Genomic DNA, 22,657 nt, shown 5'->3' on the forward strand with positions numbered 1-22,657 from the left:
TTAATTTTGTGTAATGCTAACCCAAGGAGTTAATTTATAAGCTTTAGCAATCTGTAGGATTCTCTATGTTAAAATCTGATGTTAATACTTAAAATTTACAATCTACTCAAAGAGGTGACAAAGGATTTCATGGGCTAAAGCAGGGGTCCCCAACCACTGGGCCTGCTAGGAACCGGGCCGCACAGCAGGAGGTGAGCAGCGGCAAGCGAGGCTTCATCTGCCGCTGCCCGCTCCCCATCGCCTGCGTTACCGCTTCAACTATCCACCCCCCCACCCCCGCCTTCTGCCCCACCCCCCACCCCATCTGTGGAAAAACTGTCTTCCAAAAAACCGGTCCCTAGTGCCAAAAAGGCTGGGGACCACTGGGCTAAAGGACTTCAAAATACTCACTGGTTCTAACAGAAATCATTTGGGTTTCACAGTTCAGCAGTACTGACCAGCATTTCACTCTAGGCCACAGCGGTAGTGTTCATATCTAAATCTCTCTGCAATGGTAAATCTCACATATATGAGCATCTCCATTGTACACATTTTGGTTAGTCATTATTAAATTAAACATTTGTAAAGAAACAAAACTTTACTTTTTAACTAGGTCTCAGTTCCAATTTCTAATCAGAATTAGCAAATTGCCAAAATCACATTTTCTGATTTTCTAATTATCTCTTTTAATAAAACGACTAAGTTTGGGAGAATAAAAGAATTACTCCAGATTGCTGTTCTTAAACCTGACAGATGAAAATTTGTACTTACTTTCCTGGAATGGCTCAAAATAACTATAATCTGGCATACCCAGTCACTATTCCTTGTGAAAACAGTTTGTCTAATGTGCTTCCCAACATCGTCAAGCAATTCTCCAATTCCCAGCACACACTTAGCGGGTGTCCTATGAAGTTAACTCAATTCTGACACTATCTACCCAGAGGTAGCATCAGATCCCACAAGTTAAAGGCGCAGTCCCACAAGACTGCCCTCACTTAAGACATCAGTGAGAGTCCGGGCTGTTACCTGTGCTTCTAAGCAACTGGCTCTACACTGCAGGTTCCCATGACACTTTCCTCCCGTTCCATTAATTAGCTAGAGCTACTTATAGTACTCAGAGAAACATTTGCTTACGTTTACCAGTTTATTATAAAGGACACAGATCAACAGCTATATGAAGAGGTACATAGGGTGAGGTCCAGAGGGTTCTGATAGCAGGAACTTCTGTCTCCCTTAGAATTGGGATTAGATACCCTCCTGGCTCATTTATCAACCAGGAAACATCAAATTTTGTTGTTCAAGAGTTTTTATAGAGCTTTAATCCCCACCCCCACCATCGAGGAGGTTGGTGGGTGGGGCCGGAAGTTCCAACCCTCCAATCACTTTGTCTTTCTGGTGAACAGCCCCATCCCTGAGGCTATGTAGGGAAGATCCCACCCTAAATCACCTCAAGAGCATTACTCAGGTGTGACAGAAAGGGCTTAAGCTTATTACTATCACTTAGGAAATTACAAGGGTTTTAGGAGCTCGGTGCCAGGAACTGGATGAAGACCAAATATACTTCTTATTATACCACATTTTTCTTCTTTCATCTCTTCCCATTCCACTTCCACCCTTCATTATCTTTAATATCAAGCACACCTTGATATTTTTTCTTCAAAATCACAAAACAACAACAAAAAACATCTCTTACATCTACATGAAAGAAAATGAATTAGCAACTTGAAGGGATGAAAAGAGAAAATGAATGGACTTCAGAAATAAAGGATGAAAAGTACACATGCGCTGCTAAAGAAACTGTGAAAAGCAGAAGTGGAGAATCTCAACGTCATTATCTAAATGGCAAAGAATTCCACCATAGTTATAGCAAAAAGAAATGGGTTGATAGGTAAGCATTCATTCTCTGGCAACTCCTTAAAAAGCAAGTCCTTTAAGTTAATAAAGAACTTTAAAAATATACAGAAACTAAAATTAAAAAAAAAAAAACACCTCACAAAGCATCATACGTTCCAAAGATATATTTTATGTAATTTTCATTCCTGGAACAACCACCTATTCTGCTCTCTTGACAGGAACCATCCCTCACATTATGATCGACCATTCAGACTTTTGAAAATCTGTATAAAATCTCTAAGTACATCCTTCTACGTGACAAACCATAATACGCAAATGTAATATGCAAGCGTTAATTACAGAAGACTATTTATGAAAAGTTATCTTAGCACCACTGATCTAACACATCACTAAAACCTAATGGAAAATTGGCTCTTATACAGGCAGCACTGCCACTACCTTTATCTGGTCTTCAATGCCTCATTCCTGGACTATTACAACAACCTATCAATTACCTTGTCTGCCTGAAGTCTCCCCCTTTCCCCAACCCACGATTCTTTCTGTATAGCAACCAAAGCAACCTTCCTGTAAAACATGACTTAGATTGACAACAGTATTTAGATGTAATGAAATTATAAAAATCTTCAATAATATAGAATATTAGGTCATTCAGACAGTTCTTTACCATAACTCAACAGAATCAGAGAAACTATATCATACAGTTTTATAGTAGGAAAAAGCATAGACTTGGGAATCAGGAGACCTAAGTTCTAGTTCCACTTCAATCATTAACTAGCCACATGACTTTAGGAAGAAGAGACTGAACTCAATATCGGCTAACCTCCTTTTCAGCTCTAACATTTCTCATTCTGAAGAGGAAAAAAAATATTCATGAATATAAAGCCTAATGAACAGGGGAAATTTTGAGATTAAAAAAAGTACTACTAATAATCACTCCTAAACAAGAAGTATAAACGGGACTGTTCCAGGAACGCTGAAAGGTATGATCACCCATACTGATAGCGATGGTGTTACCTAAATACTGTTTCTCATTTCCATATCCTTAGAAGCTTGCTTTCTTAAGTCTGCATTTTGTTTTTATTCTTTTGTTTTTGGAGTTTGCTTTGTTTACTTATCAATTGATTTATGGCTGCACTGGGTCTTTGTTGCCGTGCATGGGCTTTCTCTAGTTGTGGCAAATGAGGGCTACCCTTTATTGCAGTGTGCGGGCTTCCTTCCCATTGCCATGGCTTCTCTTGTTGCGGAGCATGGGCTCTAGGCACACGGGCTTCAGTAGTTGTGGCTCACAGGCTCTAGAGCGCAGACTCAGTAGTTGTGGCACACGGGCTTAGTTGCTCTGCAGCATGTGGGATCTTCCTGGACCAGGGCTCGAACCCGTGTCCCCTGCATTGGCAGGTGGATTCTTAGCCACTGCACCACCAGGGAAGTTCCTGTTTTGTTTTTAAATTATACTAACTTTGGACATTCAGTAAGTTTGAATTCTTTTCAGCTAATGTCATACATGACATTCTAGAAATATTTCAGAAAGTAATCTATATTCTCATTCTTGACTTTATAAAGAACACAAGCTAACACCTTCCCCAGTTTAAGGTTTAAGATGTATATATGTTGAACCAAATTTAGAAAGTTTACTTAATGCCCATAAGGAAGAAACAATCCAGAGAGTTTTGAATATGATTTAACTGTGTAAGGTAATCAAAAAAGATCCCTGTACTACAAAGCCACTCTCAAAGTATAAAAATATGGAACAAGGTTTGAACCTAAGTAGAAAATACCAGATTGGTACAATTTCTAAATACTTAGAAAATTCATGTTGATTACTCCTGAGTTATAAAGCTGATAAAAACCTCAACTGATCTCTGATTCTAAAAATAATTACAGCTACAAAAGAAAAATACAACCCCAAATTTTAAATATCCCAACTATTATTGGTTGCTCATAAACATAAATCCAAGTTAATTTTCAGCCCTGATGTAATAAGCATGTGGTTCTCTCCTACCTTCCATTCCAAATTATAATTTGGTTGGAAACACAGAACAATTTGTAATCACACTTACCACTAGAGCTTTCACAGAAGCTTTGTGAGGCATGGGCAGAGGCTTTCTCCAGTGGCTGGGCCCCTACACCTGAGTCCAGCTGCTTTGTATTAGCCATTTTTGAGTCTTCCCTTAATGTGCTAACTGTTGTCTCTTTTGGTTGGGTCTGCTGCATTTCCTGGCCAGGTCCTGGAGCATCATCTGTTCTCACTAAAGTCAAGGGAGGCTGTGAAGAGTCTGCCTCTACAGGTTCTTTTTCTGCAGTCACTGATTTCAGATCTCCTTCATATTCTGCACTCTTTTCCTCTTGGGTATCCGCTCTATTCTCAACACATGGTTCTATTTCTGGAGCATCATCCTCCCACAACTGAGAATCTGAGCATTTTTCCACTACCTCTAAAGGTTCAGAAGAAACATCAACTCTGGGAGATGGTTCCTTCACATCTACAATGACAACACTCGAGTCCTCTGAAGTAGCTTCTTCCCATGCTTCCTGATCCTTATGTTCCAATTCTTGGTCAAGTACTGGAAGCTTTTGGGGGGAATCAATACTAATCACACTGGTTTCAACTTCCATAGCTTCCTGGCATTCTTGTTTGGGGACTTCCTTTGGAAGACCCAGCCCCTGGGACTGAGTTTCAGTCAGAGAAAGGTGCAATGCAACACTCTCCATATTTTCTTCTTTGGGCTCCTCTTCTTGACTTTCACAAGGAGTCTCAGGGATTTCTTCCACCTCAGACCCTGAAGACCCCTCCTCTGGATGATGTTCTTTAAGTTCTATAGCTTCCTCCTGATCTAACACACTAGAGAGTGCCTCAGATCGAGTAGCTGGAGAGGGAACTGCCTGACTACCTGAATCGCAAGTGAGATCAATACAAACGTCTTCTGCCACAGTTTCTTCTCTGCCTTTGCAACCATCAGTTAAAATACTAATGTCGTCTCTGCTTTCTGTGTTAACCCTCTTTGTTTTATCATCATTCTGATTCAGTTCTACTTGGCCATCTTGTGCTGGATTAATCAGGATACTATCATTTTCAGCAAGAACAAGTTTAGAATTGAGAACTGGAGACATGGGTTCAGTATCCTCAATCTGTGTGCTTTCTCCATCTTCATCAATCCTGTGAGAACTCAAGCTTTCTATCTTTGGGGACTGACTATACTCACTTGTAGAAAGCATCAACTTACAAGAATCCCCTGTCAAAGAAAGCCCAAGATCCTCAGAGGAATTCTTTGGTTCAGTCTCTGAAGTTTTAGAATACTCAACAGTCAAAGAGGAACTATGCAAACCTCTATCCTTCTTCTCATCATTTGATCGTTCTTCCAAACTTGGAGATGGAATGAAAATGTCCTAGGGAAGAACAAAAAGACACAAATAATCATTTTGTCATAATCGTATTTCTTTTATATCTAATCCTTCAATTCTAAAATTTCTAAATCAACTACGCAAGAATTTTAAAACTCTAGGGCCATGATCACCAGTCTGTTCATCAACACAAGTCACTGTTTAATGATCTTCTTGTGAATCATTGATCTAGAATAAGCACAATCCAAACAAAAACCTAAAGGTATTAACTTAGGTAGGAAGACACTTAAATTTAACTGTATACCACTACTAAAATCATGTCATACACTGTATGATGGGCCCTCAATTATACAGGAATCACGTGAACATATGCCTATCAATTATACAGGAATCACGTGAACATATGCCTACACAGTCCACTTCGGTTCTCACAAAGTGGGAATATATACAGGCATAACTCAGAGATACTGCAGGTTCAGTTCCAGACCACCACAATACAGCAAGTCACACAAATTTTTAGGTTTCCCAGTGTACATAGAAGTTATGTTTACATTATAGTCTATTAAGTGTGCAATAGCATTATATCTTTAAAAGATGTACATACCTTAATTAAAAAATACTTCATTGCTAAAAAAATGCTAAATGTCATCCGACAATGATGGATTGCCACAAACCTTCTATTTGTAAAAAATAAATTATCTGCAAAGCACAATAAAGCAAAGTGCAATAAAATGAGGTATGCCTGTCCTTATTTCACATCCCACTATTTCAAAATATGCTAGCATTCATAAAGATGTAAAATTCAAAGTTTACAATAATATTAGTCAACAGATACCACTACATACCAACAAGGAAGGCTGAAGGTAGTAAGAATACATCCTGTTGGTGAGGATGTGAAACTGTCATACACTGCTGGTGGCAATGCAAAAGCTAGAGCCACTTTGGAAAACAGTTTGGTACTATCTTCTAAAGTTAAACATACATTAATATTACCATATGACTCAGAAATTGTACTTGTAGGTAATTAACCCAAGAGAAATAAAACCATATGTCCACACAAAGATGTAGTATGCAAATGTTCACAACAGTATTATTCATAATAGCCCAAAACTAGAAGCAACCCAAATGTTCATCAATTGGTGAATAAATAAATTGTGGATATCTATATTACAGAATACTACTCAACAATAAAAAGGATTAAAATATTAAAACTTGCCAGAATATGAACGAATCTCAAAAATATGCTAGGCTAAAGAACTCAAACACAAAACACCATACACTTTTGATTCCAATCATATGAAATTTTTAAAAAAATTTTTGGCTGTGTTGAGTCTTCGTTGCTACACACAGGCTTTCTCTAGTTGCAGTGAGTGGGGGCTACTCTTCATTGTGGTGCGCGGGCTTCTCATTTCAGTGGCTTCTCTTGTTGCGGAGCACGGGCTCTAGGCACGCGGGCTTCAGTAGTTGTGGCTTGCGGGCTCTAAAGCGCAGGCTCAGTAGCTGTGGCACACGGGCTTAGTTGCTCTGCAGCATGTGGGATCTTCCTGGACCAGGGATCGAACCTGTGTCCCTGCATTGGCAGGCAGATTCTTATCCACTGTGCCACCAGGGAAAACCTATATGAAATTCTTGAAAAAATAAAACTATAGTGACAGAAGGCAGATGAATGCTTGCCTAGGGTAGAAGAGTGGATGGGGGCAAAGGATTATGAAGAAACTTTTTAGGGTGAGGAAACTGTTCTGTACTTTGATGGTGATGGTGGTTATACATTTGTATACAACTACCAAAACTGATCAAACTATACATTTAAAATGGCGTTCTTATTTTATGTAAATAATACCTTAAAAAAAAGAAAATAACCCAAAGTTAAAATATGTTTTTATGTAAGAATTTAATTTGTTATTTTGCCTAACATAAATGCTGTAACGCTCTAGACATAGCTGGTAAGGCATTCATTTCCTACTTTTAAGGGAATGAGGAATCAAAATAGGTTGCCAAACATTCTGTATATTCTATAACTTCTGGTATTTCAATGTCTGGTGTTACTGTTTACACTTTTAGATTATAAAAATAGTCTTAAATTTCAATCTGCTCATATACTCTGAGGCATGACTGAATAAATTGGTTTTAAATTGGTTCAACACTTCTAATGGCAATTTGGCAATACACGACAACAGCCTTGAAATTTTATATACCCTTTAGTCCAATAATTCCAGTTCCAGGAAATTATTTGATGAAAATACACTGGGATTTAGCTACAGTGCTTGCTGTTCAGTACTAAAATTATTATTTGGAAAAGGAAATAATATAAAATATCTTAAATATCCACTGATAGGAGATTCATTTAAAAATTATGATACACCTACATGATGGAATACTTTGTAATTACACAAAATTGTAGATGAGTATTTTAAAATATAGAAAAACATTCAGGCTATGCATTAAATAGAAAAGTTTTTAGTTAAAAAAGTATATGAATATATATTTTATTGTGGTCTATACATTTTTATATAATTTTCATTTTTTTAAGTTAATAAATATATATTATCAAAAAGTTATGAAAAACAAAACAAAAAAGTTATGAGCAGTTACTTGAGACAGGATAATTGATGATCTTATTTTCACGTATCTGTATATTATACACACTCTACAGGAAAAATGTATTTACTTTTCTTGTAAAAAATAAGTCATTTTACAAAGGCTTATAGTTAAGCCATTGCTAATAAAATTATAAATACCTTTTTAAAAGTCAAACTCATAAAATAACCACTTTAAAGTGAATATTTACAATGTGCAACCACCACCTCTATCTACTGAAATGAAAATGAAAACATTTTCATCACTTCAAAAGGAAACCTCAGGGACTTCCCTGGTGGCACAGTGGTTAAGAATCCGCCTGCCAATGCAGGGGACACGGGTTCGAGCCCTGGCCGGGGAAGATCCCACATGCCGCGGAGCAGCTAAGTCTGTGTGCCACAACTACTGAGCCTGCACTCTAGAACCCGTGAGCCACAACTACTGAGTCCGCGTGCCACAATTACTGAAGCCCGTGTGCCTAGAGCCCATGCTCTGCAACAAGAGAAGCCACTGCAATGAGAAGCCCACATACCACAACAAAGTGTAGCCCCCGCTTGCCACAACTAGAGAAAGCCCGTGCGCAGCAACGAAGACCCAATGCAGCCAAAAAAACCATAAATTAAATAAATTAAAAAAAAAAAAAAGGAAAGGAAACCTCATATTCATTAAGCAGTTGTCCACATTCTGAATATGTTTTAAGTGTTATCAAAGTAAATACGTGATACCTTTTACAGAATTTTTTCAATATATGTATAATTTCAGTCAGCAAAGTAAAACTTCAGGGGCTAACCAGCCTATCAATAAGCTGTACTTAAGACTGCCTGGATCTAGCCTCAGAGTGTCTGGCCCCTAATAATCCACAGCGCTGAGGCTCCCTGAAGGCCTAGTCAGAATAACGAAGTTAAGTGAAAAAACCACCTCAGGGCTCTGGATAAAGACTGATGAAGAACTGTCAGGACTTCGTTCAATGAGTCAACCAGTCTAGATTCAACAGACATAAATCCATAGTATCCAACCAGTCAAAAACTGGTCTCACACACACAGAGTTTAGGAGCCACACAAACAATCATCTATACTCTGACTTGTCATCCCCAAATTAATATGTATATCAAGAATGAGAAAGTGTTAAATATCAAACTATTTTCTACTAATCCTCTCCTCAGCCCTCACATCCTGGTGTAGGGTCGAAGAGGCTATGAAATTAACAAATATATTAGGAAAAAAAGAAAGAAATACATGGGGCTTCCCTGGTGGCGCAGTGGTTAAGAATCCGCCTGCCAATGCAGAGGACACGTGTTCAAGCCCTGGTCCAGGAAAATCTCACATGCCGCGGAGCAACTAAACCCGTGTGCCACAACTACTGAGCCTGTGCTCTAGAGCCCTCGAGCCACAACTACTGAGCCCACGCGCCTAGAGCCCATGCTGCGCAACAAGAGAAGCCACCACTCCCACTCGCCGCAACCAGAGAAAGGCCGCGTGCAGCAACAAAGACCCAACGCAAACAAAAATTAATAAATAGATATTACAACATCAAAATTAGGTTCACTTGGACTTCCATAACCAATCTACAGAAGAAATAACAGATGTGCAAAGGTGAGTCATTAAGACTAACATGTGGGCTTCCCTGGTGGCACAGTGGTTGAGAGTCCGCCTGCCGATACAGGGGACATGGGTTCGTGCCCCGGTCCAGGAAGATCCCACGTGCCGCAGAGCGGCTGGGCCCGTGAGCCATGGACACTGAGCCTGCGCGTCCAGAGCCTGTGCTCCACAACGGGAAAGGCCACAACAGTGAGAGGCCCGCATACCGCAAGAAAAAAAAAAAAAAAAAAGACTAACATGTAAGGAGTTTGATACATAAAGAAAAAAGTATGGAACTTCCAAATAAAAACAGTGGATTTAATACACACATTTTCTTTAACTCTCTTCCAAAATCTCACTAAGCAATGGTAAAGGGATTTTTTTTTAAAATGCATTTTCAAGAAAAAGAGAACAGGGATTTCCCTGGTGGCGCAGTGGTTAAGAATCTGCCTGCCAATGCAGGGGACATGGGTTCGAGCCCTGGTCCAGGAAGATCCCACATGCCGCGCAACAACTAAGCCCATACACCACAACTACTGAGCCTGTGCTCTAGAGCCCGTGAGCCACAACTACTGAAGCCCGTGAGCCTAGAGCCTGTGCTCTGCAACAAGAGAATCCACCGCAATGAGAAGCTCGCGCACTGCAAAGAGTAGCCCCTGCTCACCGCAACTAGAGAAAGCCCGCACGCAGCAACTAAGACCCAATGCAGCCATAAATAACTAAATAAACAAATTTATTTTAAAAAAAAAAGAAAGAAAAAGAGAACAAAGAACAGATAACCACAATAAAATTTTGCAAGAGTGGTCATCCATCTAGCAGACTAGTGAAAACTGAATTCCTAAGACAGCAGTGGAGAAAGCTAAGAAGTAACCCAAATTATACCTCAGAACTACCATGTCCCAAAAAAGATTCAGAACTTGGCAGTAGCCCAGGTAACTCTGGAAGTGGTGATGAGGGTAGTGCTAAAAACAGGAGGAACACTGGCTGGAAATCTATTTAAGAAGCAGTTTAATCCCCAGATTCGCTCTTCCTGACCCTCCTCTGCCCTGGAGAGGGTAAAACAGAGCATCCCTGAACTGGAGGAAAAGAGGCACAGTTATCAGAAAGTACCAGACTGAAAACAGGGAGATTAAATGAAAATTTACATATTCAATGGAACCTGCACCTGCCTCTCAACACCCCCAGTCCTCTTCCATCATAGACTTCTAAAGCAATGGCAGACAGGAGGGAACGTGAACAAGACAAAGATAAATCAAGATACTGACATTAGGGGACCCCAAAAATGGCCCTGCATGTCACACTACAGTAAATTCCAGACACATGAAGCACTAACAACCAATTCAGAACTTCTAATCAGTTTTCTGGGATTTCACTCTTAAAGCAGTCAGAAAATCAAGGATTATTATCAGACTCTTGAGGAAAGCCTCTTTAAAAGTCAAACATCAAAACTAACAAAACTAACTAAAATCTATTTGAAGAAATAGTGACTATTGCAGGGAGAAAACTTCTCAGAAACTATTACTAATATCATTAAGGAGATAAGATAGTATACCCATGAAATGACAAAATGCTATTTTTTTTTAAAAAGGGAGAACATTCAAGGAAAAAAAAGAGTATAGAAATGAAAAATCCAAGAGTAGAAATTAATGTCTCAGAGAAAGTTAAAAAATGGTTGAACCTGGCAGTTGCACTCCTAATTATACACAAGAAAAATAAAAATACACATCTGCGCAAAAGCTTGCGCACAAATGTACACAGCATTATTTATAATAGCCAAGAAGGGGAAACAACCCAAATGTCCATCAACTGATAAATGGATGAATAAAACGCGGTATGTACATACACAGTATTATTCAGAATAAAAAGGAATGAAGTTCTGATACATGTCAGAACGTGGATGAACTGTGAAAACACTACAGTAAAGAAAACAGTCACCAAAGACTACATATTGTATAATTCCACTTATGTGAAATGCCCAGAACAGGCAAATCCATAGAGACACAAAGTAGACTAGTGATTGACTAGGGCTGGGGGTGGGGGAAATGGGAGTGACTGTTAATAAGCATGGGGTCTTTTGTTGGGGGTGGAGGGGGAGCGTGATGAAAATGTTCTAAAATTAGACTCTGGGGCTTCCCTGGTGGCGCAGTGGTTGAGATTCCGCCTGCCGATGCAGGGGACACGGGTTTGTGCCCTGGTCCGGGAAGATCCCACATGCCACGGACCGGCTGGGCCCGTGAGCCATGGCCGCTGAGCCTGCGCGTCCGGAGCCTGTGCTCCGCAACCGGAGAGGCCACAACAGTGAGAGGCCCGCATACCACAAAAAAAAAAAAAAATTTAGACTCTGGTGAATAACTATACAACTTTGTGAATATACTAAAAGCCACCAGATTATACACTTTAAAAGGGTGAACAACACGATGCGTGAATTATATCTCAATAAAGTGAGGGTTTTTTTAAGTTTTAAAAAAAAATAGTTGAGGAAATCATCCAGAAAGTTAAACAAAAGGAGAGAGAGATGGAAAGTAGGACACAAAATAATAAAATTACAAAACTATTCTAGGAATATGAATATCCGAACAATAGGTACTCCATTAAGAAAAAAAAAGAACAAAGGGGAAGAAATTAAATAATTAAATATCCCTGAACTGAAGGGCTTGAGTTTCTAGATTGAGAGGGCTTACCAACACAATGAAGGAAACAGACCTATGCCAAGGGTCTGGAAGTTTCAGAACACTGGGGATAAAAAGAAAAATCTACAAGATTCCAGTAAGGAAAAAAAACAGCTCACATATTAAAGATCAAAATCAAACTGGCCACACTTCTCAACAGCAACACTGGAAGTCTGAAGACGGTAGAGCGATGCTCTCAAAAGTTTAAAGGAAAATTATTTCCAACCTAAAATTCTATACTCCTACAAACTATGAATCATGTATGAGGGTAGAAAGTATGCTACTAAAGAATGTCCTCCATCAAAATGAGGGAATAAACCAAGCAAGAAGACACGGAGCCCAAGAGGAATCCAACACAAAGACAGGTAAGGACAATCTCCAAAGACAATGAAAGGGAGGTGACAGTTATATACCAGGAATAGAAGGTAATAGCACAGATTAGAACTCAGGAGGCTCCAAAAGTGGTTTCTCCAAAATGAAAAAGTTTGAGGCCCCTGAACATCTTGAAAGGAGATATTGACAACTGGTGGAGAGCCTAGAGTTGATTTAGTGAGAAGTTCATGTGTTAAGGCAGAATAATGACTAATGCCCCCTTTCAATTTCAAAGCAACATTTTTAAGAAGTTAAAGACACAGTACAAATTATACTCCAATAAAGATGTTAAAAAAAAAAAGACATAGTACAAAATTCAAACATAAAAAGTACATCAAGATGTTAGATGACCCTGGAAATGTTCTAAAACTAGATTCTGATAACAGCTGCACAATTCTGTAAATTTACTAAAATATCACTAAACTATACACTTAAAATGGGTGAGTTTTATGGTTTCTAAATTATACCTCAATATAGTTGTTTAAAAAAAAAAACATGTTAGAAGGAAAAAACTTTTTCTATGATACTCACATGAGAAAACTCAGGCTGGGATGGAACAGGAAGTGACCCAGGAGTGAAGACTGGTGTGCTCTGAGATACCGGTGTTGAGGCTTGTGGTGATATAGTGGGCTCAGGTGGGAGAGGAGGGTTTTCTATCCCTACCGGTTCATCACCTTTGAGTTTCTTCTGAAAAGACTCTCCCCCTTCAGATAACACTGACATATCCATTGGCTCATCTAGTTTAAAATAGGAAACACAAATTGAGAAATAAGCACTCATCAATACTATTCATGTTCCAATACCACTAATAACAATTATATTCAGATATTTTCATCCCTAAAAAAAACAGTGACAATTTTCAGAAAAGCTGATAGGTTAATAGAAGATTGAGTCCTGGAAATCTAGCAACACTTTATTCCCCTGGGGGAGGGAAGTCCACACTCCTAAAATACTCAGATATAGATTAAAATAGGGTTCATCTAGGGATACCCATCCATCCATATGATAGTAAATTAACTAGGTTCCTCTCAGACCCTTTCCTGATTATAGCTCAGTTTTCACATTTGCATAGGAACGCCCAGATTAATGGCACCTAATTTAACCACAGGCCTTGAAAGGCAGTGAACTTGTTCATCACTCTAAGTAAATATCTACATATTTATGAACTCATTTTATTTGCATTAACTGCTAAGTGCAGAGAGGTGGATGCCAGGACAAATAGAGAAGAAGGAAAAAAAAAATCTATCAGTGACAAGCAGCAATGATTTATCAAAGAACAGAGTACAGGACACTAATCCTGAGACAAATTGCTCAGGAGGGAAACATAAACACAAACAAAACACAAAACACTGCTTTTCGTATAGTATCCTACCCACCTGTAGGCTAACAGGATCTTCCTCAGAGCCAGCCTAGCTTGCTAGGTATTTGATTCATCAACCCCTTTTCCCCTATCTTACAGCTTGACCCCAAACAGGCTTCCATTAGACCACTCTCACAAAGTACCTATGCCATTTAGTTTTTCCCTATAATCCACATTCATGCTACCAGGTACCCGCCCCACCTCCACCTCAATACCTACCCCTGCTGCTTAGCTTGGCCTCAAACGCACACTCCACTCTAATGCTATGTTCGGGAACTGATGCTGTAGGCCTTTATTTCCCTACCACAGCTGTGTTAAGTATTTTCATTACACCTTTTTATCTTTATTGCCGTGACAAAGCACTTATTAAGGACTGTTCTAAGCACTACATATAAAAAGGCTTTAGGTTAATATTCTTAGACAACAACAGCAAAATACAAAAAACCATACAGTTGCATAGTTATGCACATATTAAGCAAATGCATTAAATCTAAAATTAACAAAGGAAAATACAATGTTACATAAAAAAAAAGAACACTGAATCATATACATAACATGATCCCACTTGTGTAAACATACTTCTTTATATTTATGCATAGAAAACACTCTGAAAGGAAACACATATCCAAATACTAATTATATCTGGACTGTGGTATCACAGGTGATTTTTATTTTCTTCTCATTACTTTCCCATATGCTTTCCAAACTTTCCACAGTAAGTACTAATTATGTTTACAGTCAGGGAGAGAGCATTTTTAATATAATTACTTTTATATATCTTCAGTGTTCACACTACAGATAGAAAAAATGGTTCTAAGGATAAGCCAAACTTAACTTGCATTAACAGCCTTTTTTGTAGAATGGATTCACTTTTATTTTTCACTAAAGATATCACTAATCATGTTATGCTTAGAATGATATTAGTCCATTTGGATACCTACATTGATTTCAAGAGAAAATAGCCAGACACAAACTCTGTGACAGAAGAAAGTCTAAGATTAAATTTTGTCATGGGTAAATGAAAACCCATGAGCACAGGCTCTGGAGGCAGCTGCCCAAGTTCAAATCCTGCCTCTGTGGACTTAGTTGTGAAATCTCTCTGTGCCTCCATTTTCTCATCTGTAAAATGGGGATAAAAGTAACACCTACTTCTTAGGAATGTTGTGAGGATTTAAAAAACAAACAAACAAAAAAAGAAACAAACAGAAGAACCCAGAACGAAAGAGAAGCAAAAAGAACAGTGCCTGGCATAAAATAAGTGTTCAATAAATATTAGCTATTGTACCATTACTGATATATGAAAGAATGAAAAGGAAAAAAATCATGGAATTTATTGGAAAAGGCTTTGTAGAAGTAGGAAAAATTTAGAAATATCTTGAATGACTGGATAGGAGACTAGAAGAAAGCAATAGAGGTTTAGATAATGACATAAATTAAGTAAAAAGAAAAACTTTCTTGTGTATAAAGTAATATAAAATCACTAGGTCCTCAAAGGAGGAAGGGAATTAAGCCAAAATTTCTACCACCTGCTCCTAATGACTCTTTGGCTAAAACTGCTTTGATAATAGCAGAAATAACCTATAAAGAGCAAAAGAAACAATTTTTGGTTCCCTCTGACCAGTAACATGCTATCATGTTGCTGGACACTATTAGGCCAATAGCAATAAAGGTCTTCATTATACTATTGATAATTCATTTGAGTTCAACTTGAACAATTTTCCCTTAAGGGTCTTTTCAAAAATTAAACTGTCAATAGAGAACTCTCAGAAGAATCAGCGCTAGAAGAGCAAAGAACTGAGGAAAGCATTTAACACTAGGCCACTCCCCTGAAGCTTAGACATGAGTCCTAGCGAATAGTTGAGGTCACAGTGTTCTAACATGTAAAGGAACAGTACACTTCACAAGGCAGAAGAAGTGCTGCCCCTCTTCTAACCTGAGATCAACAGATAGATCAAGAGAGCTCACCTTTTCTCCCTTCTTGCTCTGTGGGACTGCTAGGAACGATAAAGGGGGTAGATCGGAAGGCGTCAGGGGAAGGAGCAACAAGGTCTGAGGAATTCCTTTATACAAAGAGAGAGCCACAGGTTATTTTACCACAGCTACAGCTTCGCACTTGCTTTCTACTTTTTAACAGCAAAAATATCTGTAACTCATTCAAGTACTTATTAGTGCTTCTCTCAAACAGCTAACTGACCTTGGTAGAAGAGCCATGAACAATACTTCAATAACTATTTCTCACACCACACATATCCAAAATTAGAATTAAAAAAAAAAAAAGATTAAGGGAAAAGTCATATGATTACAAGAGAAAGTAAATGACCAGACACAAAGACATCATGACTGAAAAGCAGGATGAGATAGTGCTAAAAAAATTAATTCATCTGCAGATTTGAGACAAATATTTACTCGATTTTTTGCCTATTATGAGAAAGATCATGTATATTCTTATTAAAAAAAGAAAAAGCAACCTCTTTGCCCTAATACGGATAAAGAAATCCAACTACTGTCTACTCTAGCATAACCTCTTCTGCACCCCTATGCCATTAGCTGGGAAGAACTGCTAGCCAAATGGAGCAGCAGGCAGCTTGTTTTGGACATGTAACAGTCTCTAAATAACTGGGCAGTTTCTTTCCTGGTGAAACTTTTGGGCTACAATTTTAAAATCTCCAAATGGGAAAGCAGATCTACCTGCCTTCGATAATTCCACTAAGTTCTTATTCCCCAAAACTCTTAAGCCTAGAGTTTACTTTTCAGTTTCAAAAAGACTTCTGGACTACCAACTTTAGCTCTTTCAACCTTAGCCTAAAACCATCAGGCACATGTTTCCTTGAAAGGGTTATTTTAGGCTTACTTACGTGGAAAGACTCTCCTGAACAAGAGACCTCTGACCAGAGAGCTGCAGGAGGTGCAAAGTGGTGGCAGGTGTGGAAGCCAGAGAACACCCACCTTCTTCCCTTGAAGGAGTACAGCAACCATCAGAAGCTACTGAGAAAAAAAAAAAATTCTAGTTGCATTTACTTCTCATATTGACATTACTGAACTGTCAAAAAAACAAAAAACAAAACACACTCAGTAGTACAAAAAGCATAATATTCATATATCCACCCATGTTCCAAGAGGGCAGAAACTGTTTTCTAACTGCTGTACAATTAGTGGAATGCCACACTAACACAAATCTTGAGTGACCATTAAACATCCTCTCCCTAATGAATTATGGGTTTCTTTAATAAAGAATTGACAAAAAGAACTCCTTAGTCCTTTCTGTCATGATTAAAGCTTGGAGAAGAAAAGCCAGGACGCTTAAACCTCTCCTTGGCTGCTCTTCTTTCTGGTCAAGTTTCTATTATAAGACAGCAAGCGAGCCCTTTATTCCAAGGTCTACCTAAGGTGAAGTAAAGCTCATGCCATGATGCAGATGGGAGAAGTCAAAACGATGTGCATGACACCTGATGATATGAACGCAACAATTTTCATGATTAGAACCTGGGCTCCTCAAAAGACAGAAAAAATACTAAAGCACAAGTAAAAGGATATATGAGCAGTCATTACTGATTTATACTATGAAGAGGCTCCTGTTGGTCCCTTCTCCTTAGCAACAAATGAAGTATCAGCTGTATTAATTGCAAGAATAAAGAAATTTCTTAAATACAACCTTGTAACTTTAATGAGAGACCAGAAAAGGTTTCTTGGTGATGCTCTGTATGTCCTGCACACATTCACAGCATAGTACCGGAGTACAACCTTCTCTTCCTCCCTACTTACAACCAATACATCATATTTTGCTGATTGTTACTGAAGCTTTCTGGCTCTGTGAGGTTGCAGCATGGGGCACTGGTGGGGGTTAATGAAAGGTGAAACAAATACCATTCTAGTCTTCTAAAGGTATTATATTCTTTCTGCTGGACCATAACTTCCTATTTGTGGCAGAGGAACTAATAAACAGATGAATAAGTGACTGTTACCCAGGTGAACATGAAATTCTTCACTTAATTATCATATTTAAGATTTGAAGACTTATGATAACAGAAATAGCTACTCTTTCCATAACATTAAATCTGCCATATTATTAGCTAGTATTCTTCAGTATCTCCATTTCCAAAAGAGAAAGAAAATTATGTTACCACACGCTAAATAGCAATTATTTCCAAAAAGCCCTTCTCATCAATCAGCTAGAAACGTACTTTCCTTCCATACCACAAACAAGTCTGCACACCTATAAAGTCTGCACACCTATAAAGTGCCTTCTGACTTAAAACAGTAGTTTCAGAACAGAAATAAAAGTTTAGATCTTCAGAAAAGAAGAGCTACGGCAACGAATTACTCTTTGTACCTGTTTTATTGCTCTGGTCAAACAAGTCTTCCTGAGTTGACAAAACCTCAGGCTCTGGTGACTTCTGAATCTGCATCCCACCTTCCAGAAGTTCCTGAACAGATATTTGTTCTTTTGTTTCCACAGCAGCAAGAGAGCCTTTGGGACTAGCAGGCATGTCCTCTGACCTAGGAAATTCGTATCACCAGGAAAAAAAGTTACCATGTTCAAAGGCTTTCATCTTTGAAGAAAGAAGCATTTCCTGTTTTGTGTGTTTTCCTTTTTTAATTTCAAAACTTCCAGAAACTATTTATTAAAAGTGAAATAAGCTACGCTTTATAATGATGCAAAGCCCTCAGCCCATTTCAAAGTGTGTCTCAGTCTCTCACAAAGCAATACCTCTTTTCCACTCTGCTCACTGCAGTGCTGCATGCTGTCCAAGATTTCTGATAAGTGAGTTAGGGATTTTTGTTTCATACATTGTTATCTAGAGGTGCATGAAGCAGTGTGATCCAGATGGCAGCAATGCCAGAACAATGACCTCCCACAGAAAGAGCTTGGATGTAAATCATCCTCTGCACCAGCCACACACTTTATCTTCTGCTGACCTTTTTGATCTGATCTACTCAACCCAAGCCCCAAACCAAGACTCCTTCACACAAATACTACTTACACATGTAAGACACTCACTGCTGGCTCCGTTCCAGAGACTTAGGCGGTTCACCTACTCTACCATTCCCCAGAGTAAACAGGATAGCAAAACTACCTAGAGAGTAATTTCCTAAGGAAAAGCGGAATGTTAAACTGAGTGTTTTGCATTAGAAAGACAACCTCTCTTGATATTCAACTTTGTTCAGTACCCCATTCCCCACTGTTTCTACTGAAGGAAGAAACAAAAGAATACTAAATGTTTACTCATTCCCTTCTCCAAAATGGAAGCATCCCACTTGTCCTCTGCCATATCTAAACTTGAGGTATTGACCAGAGACAATGCTGTTTTGGATACAACAATCACCATAGGCAGAACAGAGGTATACTGCCCAATTCCCACCAAGTTAAGAGCCTGAAAGACATGGGAAAAGAATACCTCCCTATTTATCTATGCCATAAGCTACCAGACGCAGGATACCTGAGGACCCAAAGCAATCTGGGTGCTCCTCAAGTATAAAAACAGTAGACTTTCAAATATAATATTCTTTTGACTCTTACAACACTAGAGAATTTAGAAAGACAGACCACAGAGAGATAGTGCCTCTGCAGACAAAGAACAGAGAGGTGGAGTAACAACCAAAGATTAAGGGATCATCCTTACAGTTAAAGCAGCAATAAATTGGACTTGTAATATGCCTAAAGATAAGATGACACAATGAGAATTCATAAACAATAAATGTTTCTACTGGACCATAAATATGCCCAGGCAAGGGGGGGAAAAAAAATCAAGAATTTCTAAAAAAGTTTCCACCTGGCCAAGTGAAATGAGTGTAACCTGATAGCAGAAACCCAAAAATACTTTCTAGAAAGAACCTGGTTTACCTTGCAGGTGGTGAATTTTGCTCTTCTACCACAGATACATCCTTACTGGGCTGTGGTGCCACAGGGATATCCTTACTGGGCTGTGCTGCCATGGGGATACCTTCATTAGACTGTTCTTCATGCTTAATTGCTTAAAGTTTTAGAAGAAGACAGGAAGGAAATATTTAATTTTTCAAAGTACTAAAAGTAGTCCCAAATGCTTTTTAAAAGGCAAAGATATTAAAGAAAGAAATACAAACTGAAAATATATACAGGCATCATTCCAGAAAGGAAAATAACCAATTACCCACTTACAAAAAACCTTAGTATGCAAGCCATCAACTGACAAGTACTCGCCAGACAACTCTACAACCTTACTATACTAACTTTGATTATATTAACTTAGATAGCTATAAGATATATCAAGGAAAAAACAACTAGCTCTAGCATGGGAGGAAAATACTTATAAACAAACTCTAAATGCCAGAAAACATGTTACGTACCAATATTAGCATCCACATCAGATAGCCTAGTATAAGCAGAGTTGGTGGTTACTGACTGTAGATTGTCTGCTTCACGTGGCAGAGTTTGTTCCTCAACATCCTGGCTCTGGGAAAGTTCTAGAACCCCAAAGCCCAGCTGTGATGAGGCAGGATCTAGGAAGAAAACCCCAAGAAATCAGGTATCATCCCACAACATTATGTACTATGCAAGGTGCTGCCCTTTAGCAAAAGAAGGTCATATTAAGTCTTTCACATCAAAGCCCTGCACCCCAAATTTTTTTAAAATAAAATTAAGAATAGAAGCACTAAAAGCAAAGGGGGAAAATGCATAATGGAGCAAAAACTGTGTACCATAAAACCTTACAAGCACCTAATAAAGGTAGACTATTTCTACTTTCTAAAGAAATACATAAGCCGCGCGCACACACGCAGAGAGCACTGTACTTCATATTGTAATTCCACCCCACAAGGCATGCATCCCCAAAATATTTGAAAAACAAATGAATACAAAAGAAGTAGGAGTCAGTATGCAGAAAGGGGGCTAAAAAATGAGCTAAAAATTCCTGAACACCAAATTAGGTGGATTATCTTAGGCTACCAGCAAATTTCCTAACGACTATTCTCAATTTAATGATAAGAAATCTATAACCTGATAAAAGGGAGAAATTTAGACATCTGCATGCTCATGTTAAAGGGGTTAGACCAATCTACTATCCTGAAAAAGGCATAAAGCTACCTTCAGCACCAAGGGAGTGTGTGGTATCGTCTGAAATATCTCCTTCTTTTTCCTTTTTCTCCTTCTCTTCCACCTCTTCTTCCTTCTCTTCACCCACAGGAGGAGCAGATTCCACTGACATTCCCAAAACACTATACAGCAAAAAGACACAATCATGTGTTCGCAGATAGGCCGGGATATTTTGCTCAAAGAACTCTTTAAATTTTATTGTGACTCCCCACACACCAACCACGTTTTAAGCAAATTTGAAAAAGTAAAAAACCTCACCCCATTATTGCTTCTTTCTACAAAAGGCACCTAAAAGGTTAACAACTCAAAACACTGTAGTACAGAATTAAGTAATACAAATAAGAGGCAGAGGAAGAAACAAACATACTTGATTTTTATCTTTCTCTGAAAAAATCTGAGCAGGGATAGAAAAATCTTGCACTCAAGAGAATTACTGACAAGTGACAAGAGAAGATGTGCATTAGATGTGCAGAGAAGGGGCTCAAAAATACATCTATTGGGCTTCCCTGGTGGCGCAGTGGTTAAGAGTCCGCCTGCCGATGCAGGGGACACGGGTTCGTGCCCCAGTCCGGGAGGATCCCACATGCTGCGGAGCGGCTAGGCCCGTTGAGACATGGCCACGTGTCCGGAGCCTGTGCTCCACAACAGGAGAGGCCATAACCGTGAGAGGCCCGCGTAGCGCAAAAAAAAAAAAAAAAAATCTATTTAATAGAACACAGTTCACAAAAGAATTTTAGTAAAAATTCTTAGAATACATAACATAGAACCACAGTGGCTGAAAAAAATTCAGGTAAGACATCTGTGTATTGAAAAGAAGACATCACAGGTCAAAAAACGATAAACAAAAGTAAAACACACATAACAATTAGGAAAAAATATCTGCAACAATATAACAAAATAGTCTCCATAATATACAAGGAACTCGTAAGAAGAAGCTCAAGATATGAATGGACAAACAACAGAAAAGACAGCTCACAAAAAAAAGAAATACAAGTATCTTTAAACATGTAAGAAATCAGGGCTTCCCTGGTGGTGCAGTGGTTGAGAGTCCGCCTGCTGATGCAGGGGACACGGGTTGGGGTCCCAGTCTGGGAAGATCCCACATGCCGCAGAGCGGCTGGGCCCGTGAGCCATAGCCGCTGAGCCTGCGCGTCTGGAGCCTGTGCTCCGCAACGGGAGAGGCCACAACAGTGAGAGGCCCGCGTACCGCGAAAAAAAAAAAAAAAGGTAAGATATCAGAGAAACCATTTGTTGCCAATCAAATTAGAAAAGAAAAACTGTAAATACTGTACTACTATTCAGTGCTGCCCAAACCTGAGGTGAGATTAGCATTATCACATACTGTTTATGAGAGTATAAACTAATAGAACCTTTCTGCAGAACAACTGGGAAATATGTATCAAGAGCTCTAAAAAATGTTCATACCTAGTAATTTCAACTGTAAAAAATAATTTGAAATATGAAAAGATCCTGATACAAACTTACTTTCAAAGTTCACTGTGACTAACAACCTACTGTAAGCCCAACAGTAGGTAAATGATTAACTAATTTCATAATCCATAAAATGGAATTTATGCAGCCATTAAAAATGTTCAAAACAACCAAATACAACATGTAAACCATAATCTGGATTGGATACTGGATAAAATATATATATATATATATATATATAAAATAAAGCCATCTTTGAGACAACCTGGAAAATCTGAATATGCACTTATTACTAGGTTTTACAGAATCGATATTTTCTTAGGTGTGATAAGGGTATTATGATATTTTTCTTAGGGGATGAATGCTAAAGTATTTGAGGGGAACTATGATTTCTGCAACTTTGTTTCAAAACAGTATATTTTATACACA

At 38.6% G+C, this 22,657-nt stretch overlaps 1 protein-coding gene across 7 annotated transcripts in view; it reads right to left on the minus strand.

The window, feature by feature from the left end:
* TP53BP1 (tumor protein p53 binding protein 1) overlaps positions 1–22,657 on the minus strand; it is a 66,346-nt gene that overhangs the window by 36,273 nt on the left and 7,416 nt on the right. For 6 of the 7 annotated variants that reach the window (XM_033851583.2, XM_033851582.2, XM_033851579.2 and 3 more), the window contains exons 5-12: positions 20,789–20,919; positions 20,053–20,205; positions 19,571–19,700; positions 18,059–18,225; positions 16,584–16,713; positions 15,694–15,788; positions 12,900–13,105; positions 3,891–5,217 (exon numbers count right to left, since the gene is read on the minus strand). In XM_033851583.2, the coding sequence (XP_033707474.1) occupies positions 3,891–5,217; positions 12,900–13,105; positions 15,694–15,788; positions 16,584–16,713; positions 18,059–18,225; positions 19,571–19,700; positions 20,053–20,205; positions 20,789–20,919 (2,339 nt within the window). The remainder of the gene's footprint in view (positions 1–3,890; positions 5,218–12,899; positions 13,106–15,693; positions 15,789–16,583; positions 16,714–18,058; positions 18,226–19,570; positions 19,701–20,052; positions 20,206–20,788; positions 20,920–22,657) is intronic. The other variant, XM_033851578.2, reaches the window with a different exon arrangement.

The sequence above is a fragment of the Tursiops truncatus genome, chromosome 2 (assembly GCF_011762595.2).
Source record: "Tursiops truncatus isolate mTurTru1 chromosome 2, mTurTru1.mat.Y, whole genome shotgun sequence".
NCBI classification, from domain to species: domain Eukaryota; kingdom Metazoa; phylum Chordata; class Mammalia; order Artiodactyla; family Delphinidae; genus Tursiops; species Tursiops truncatus.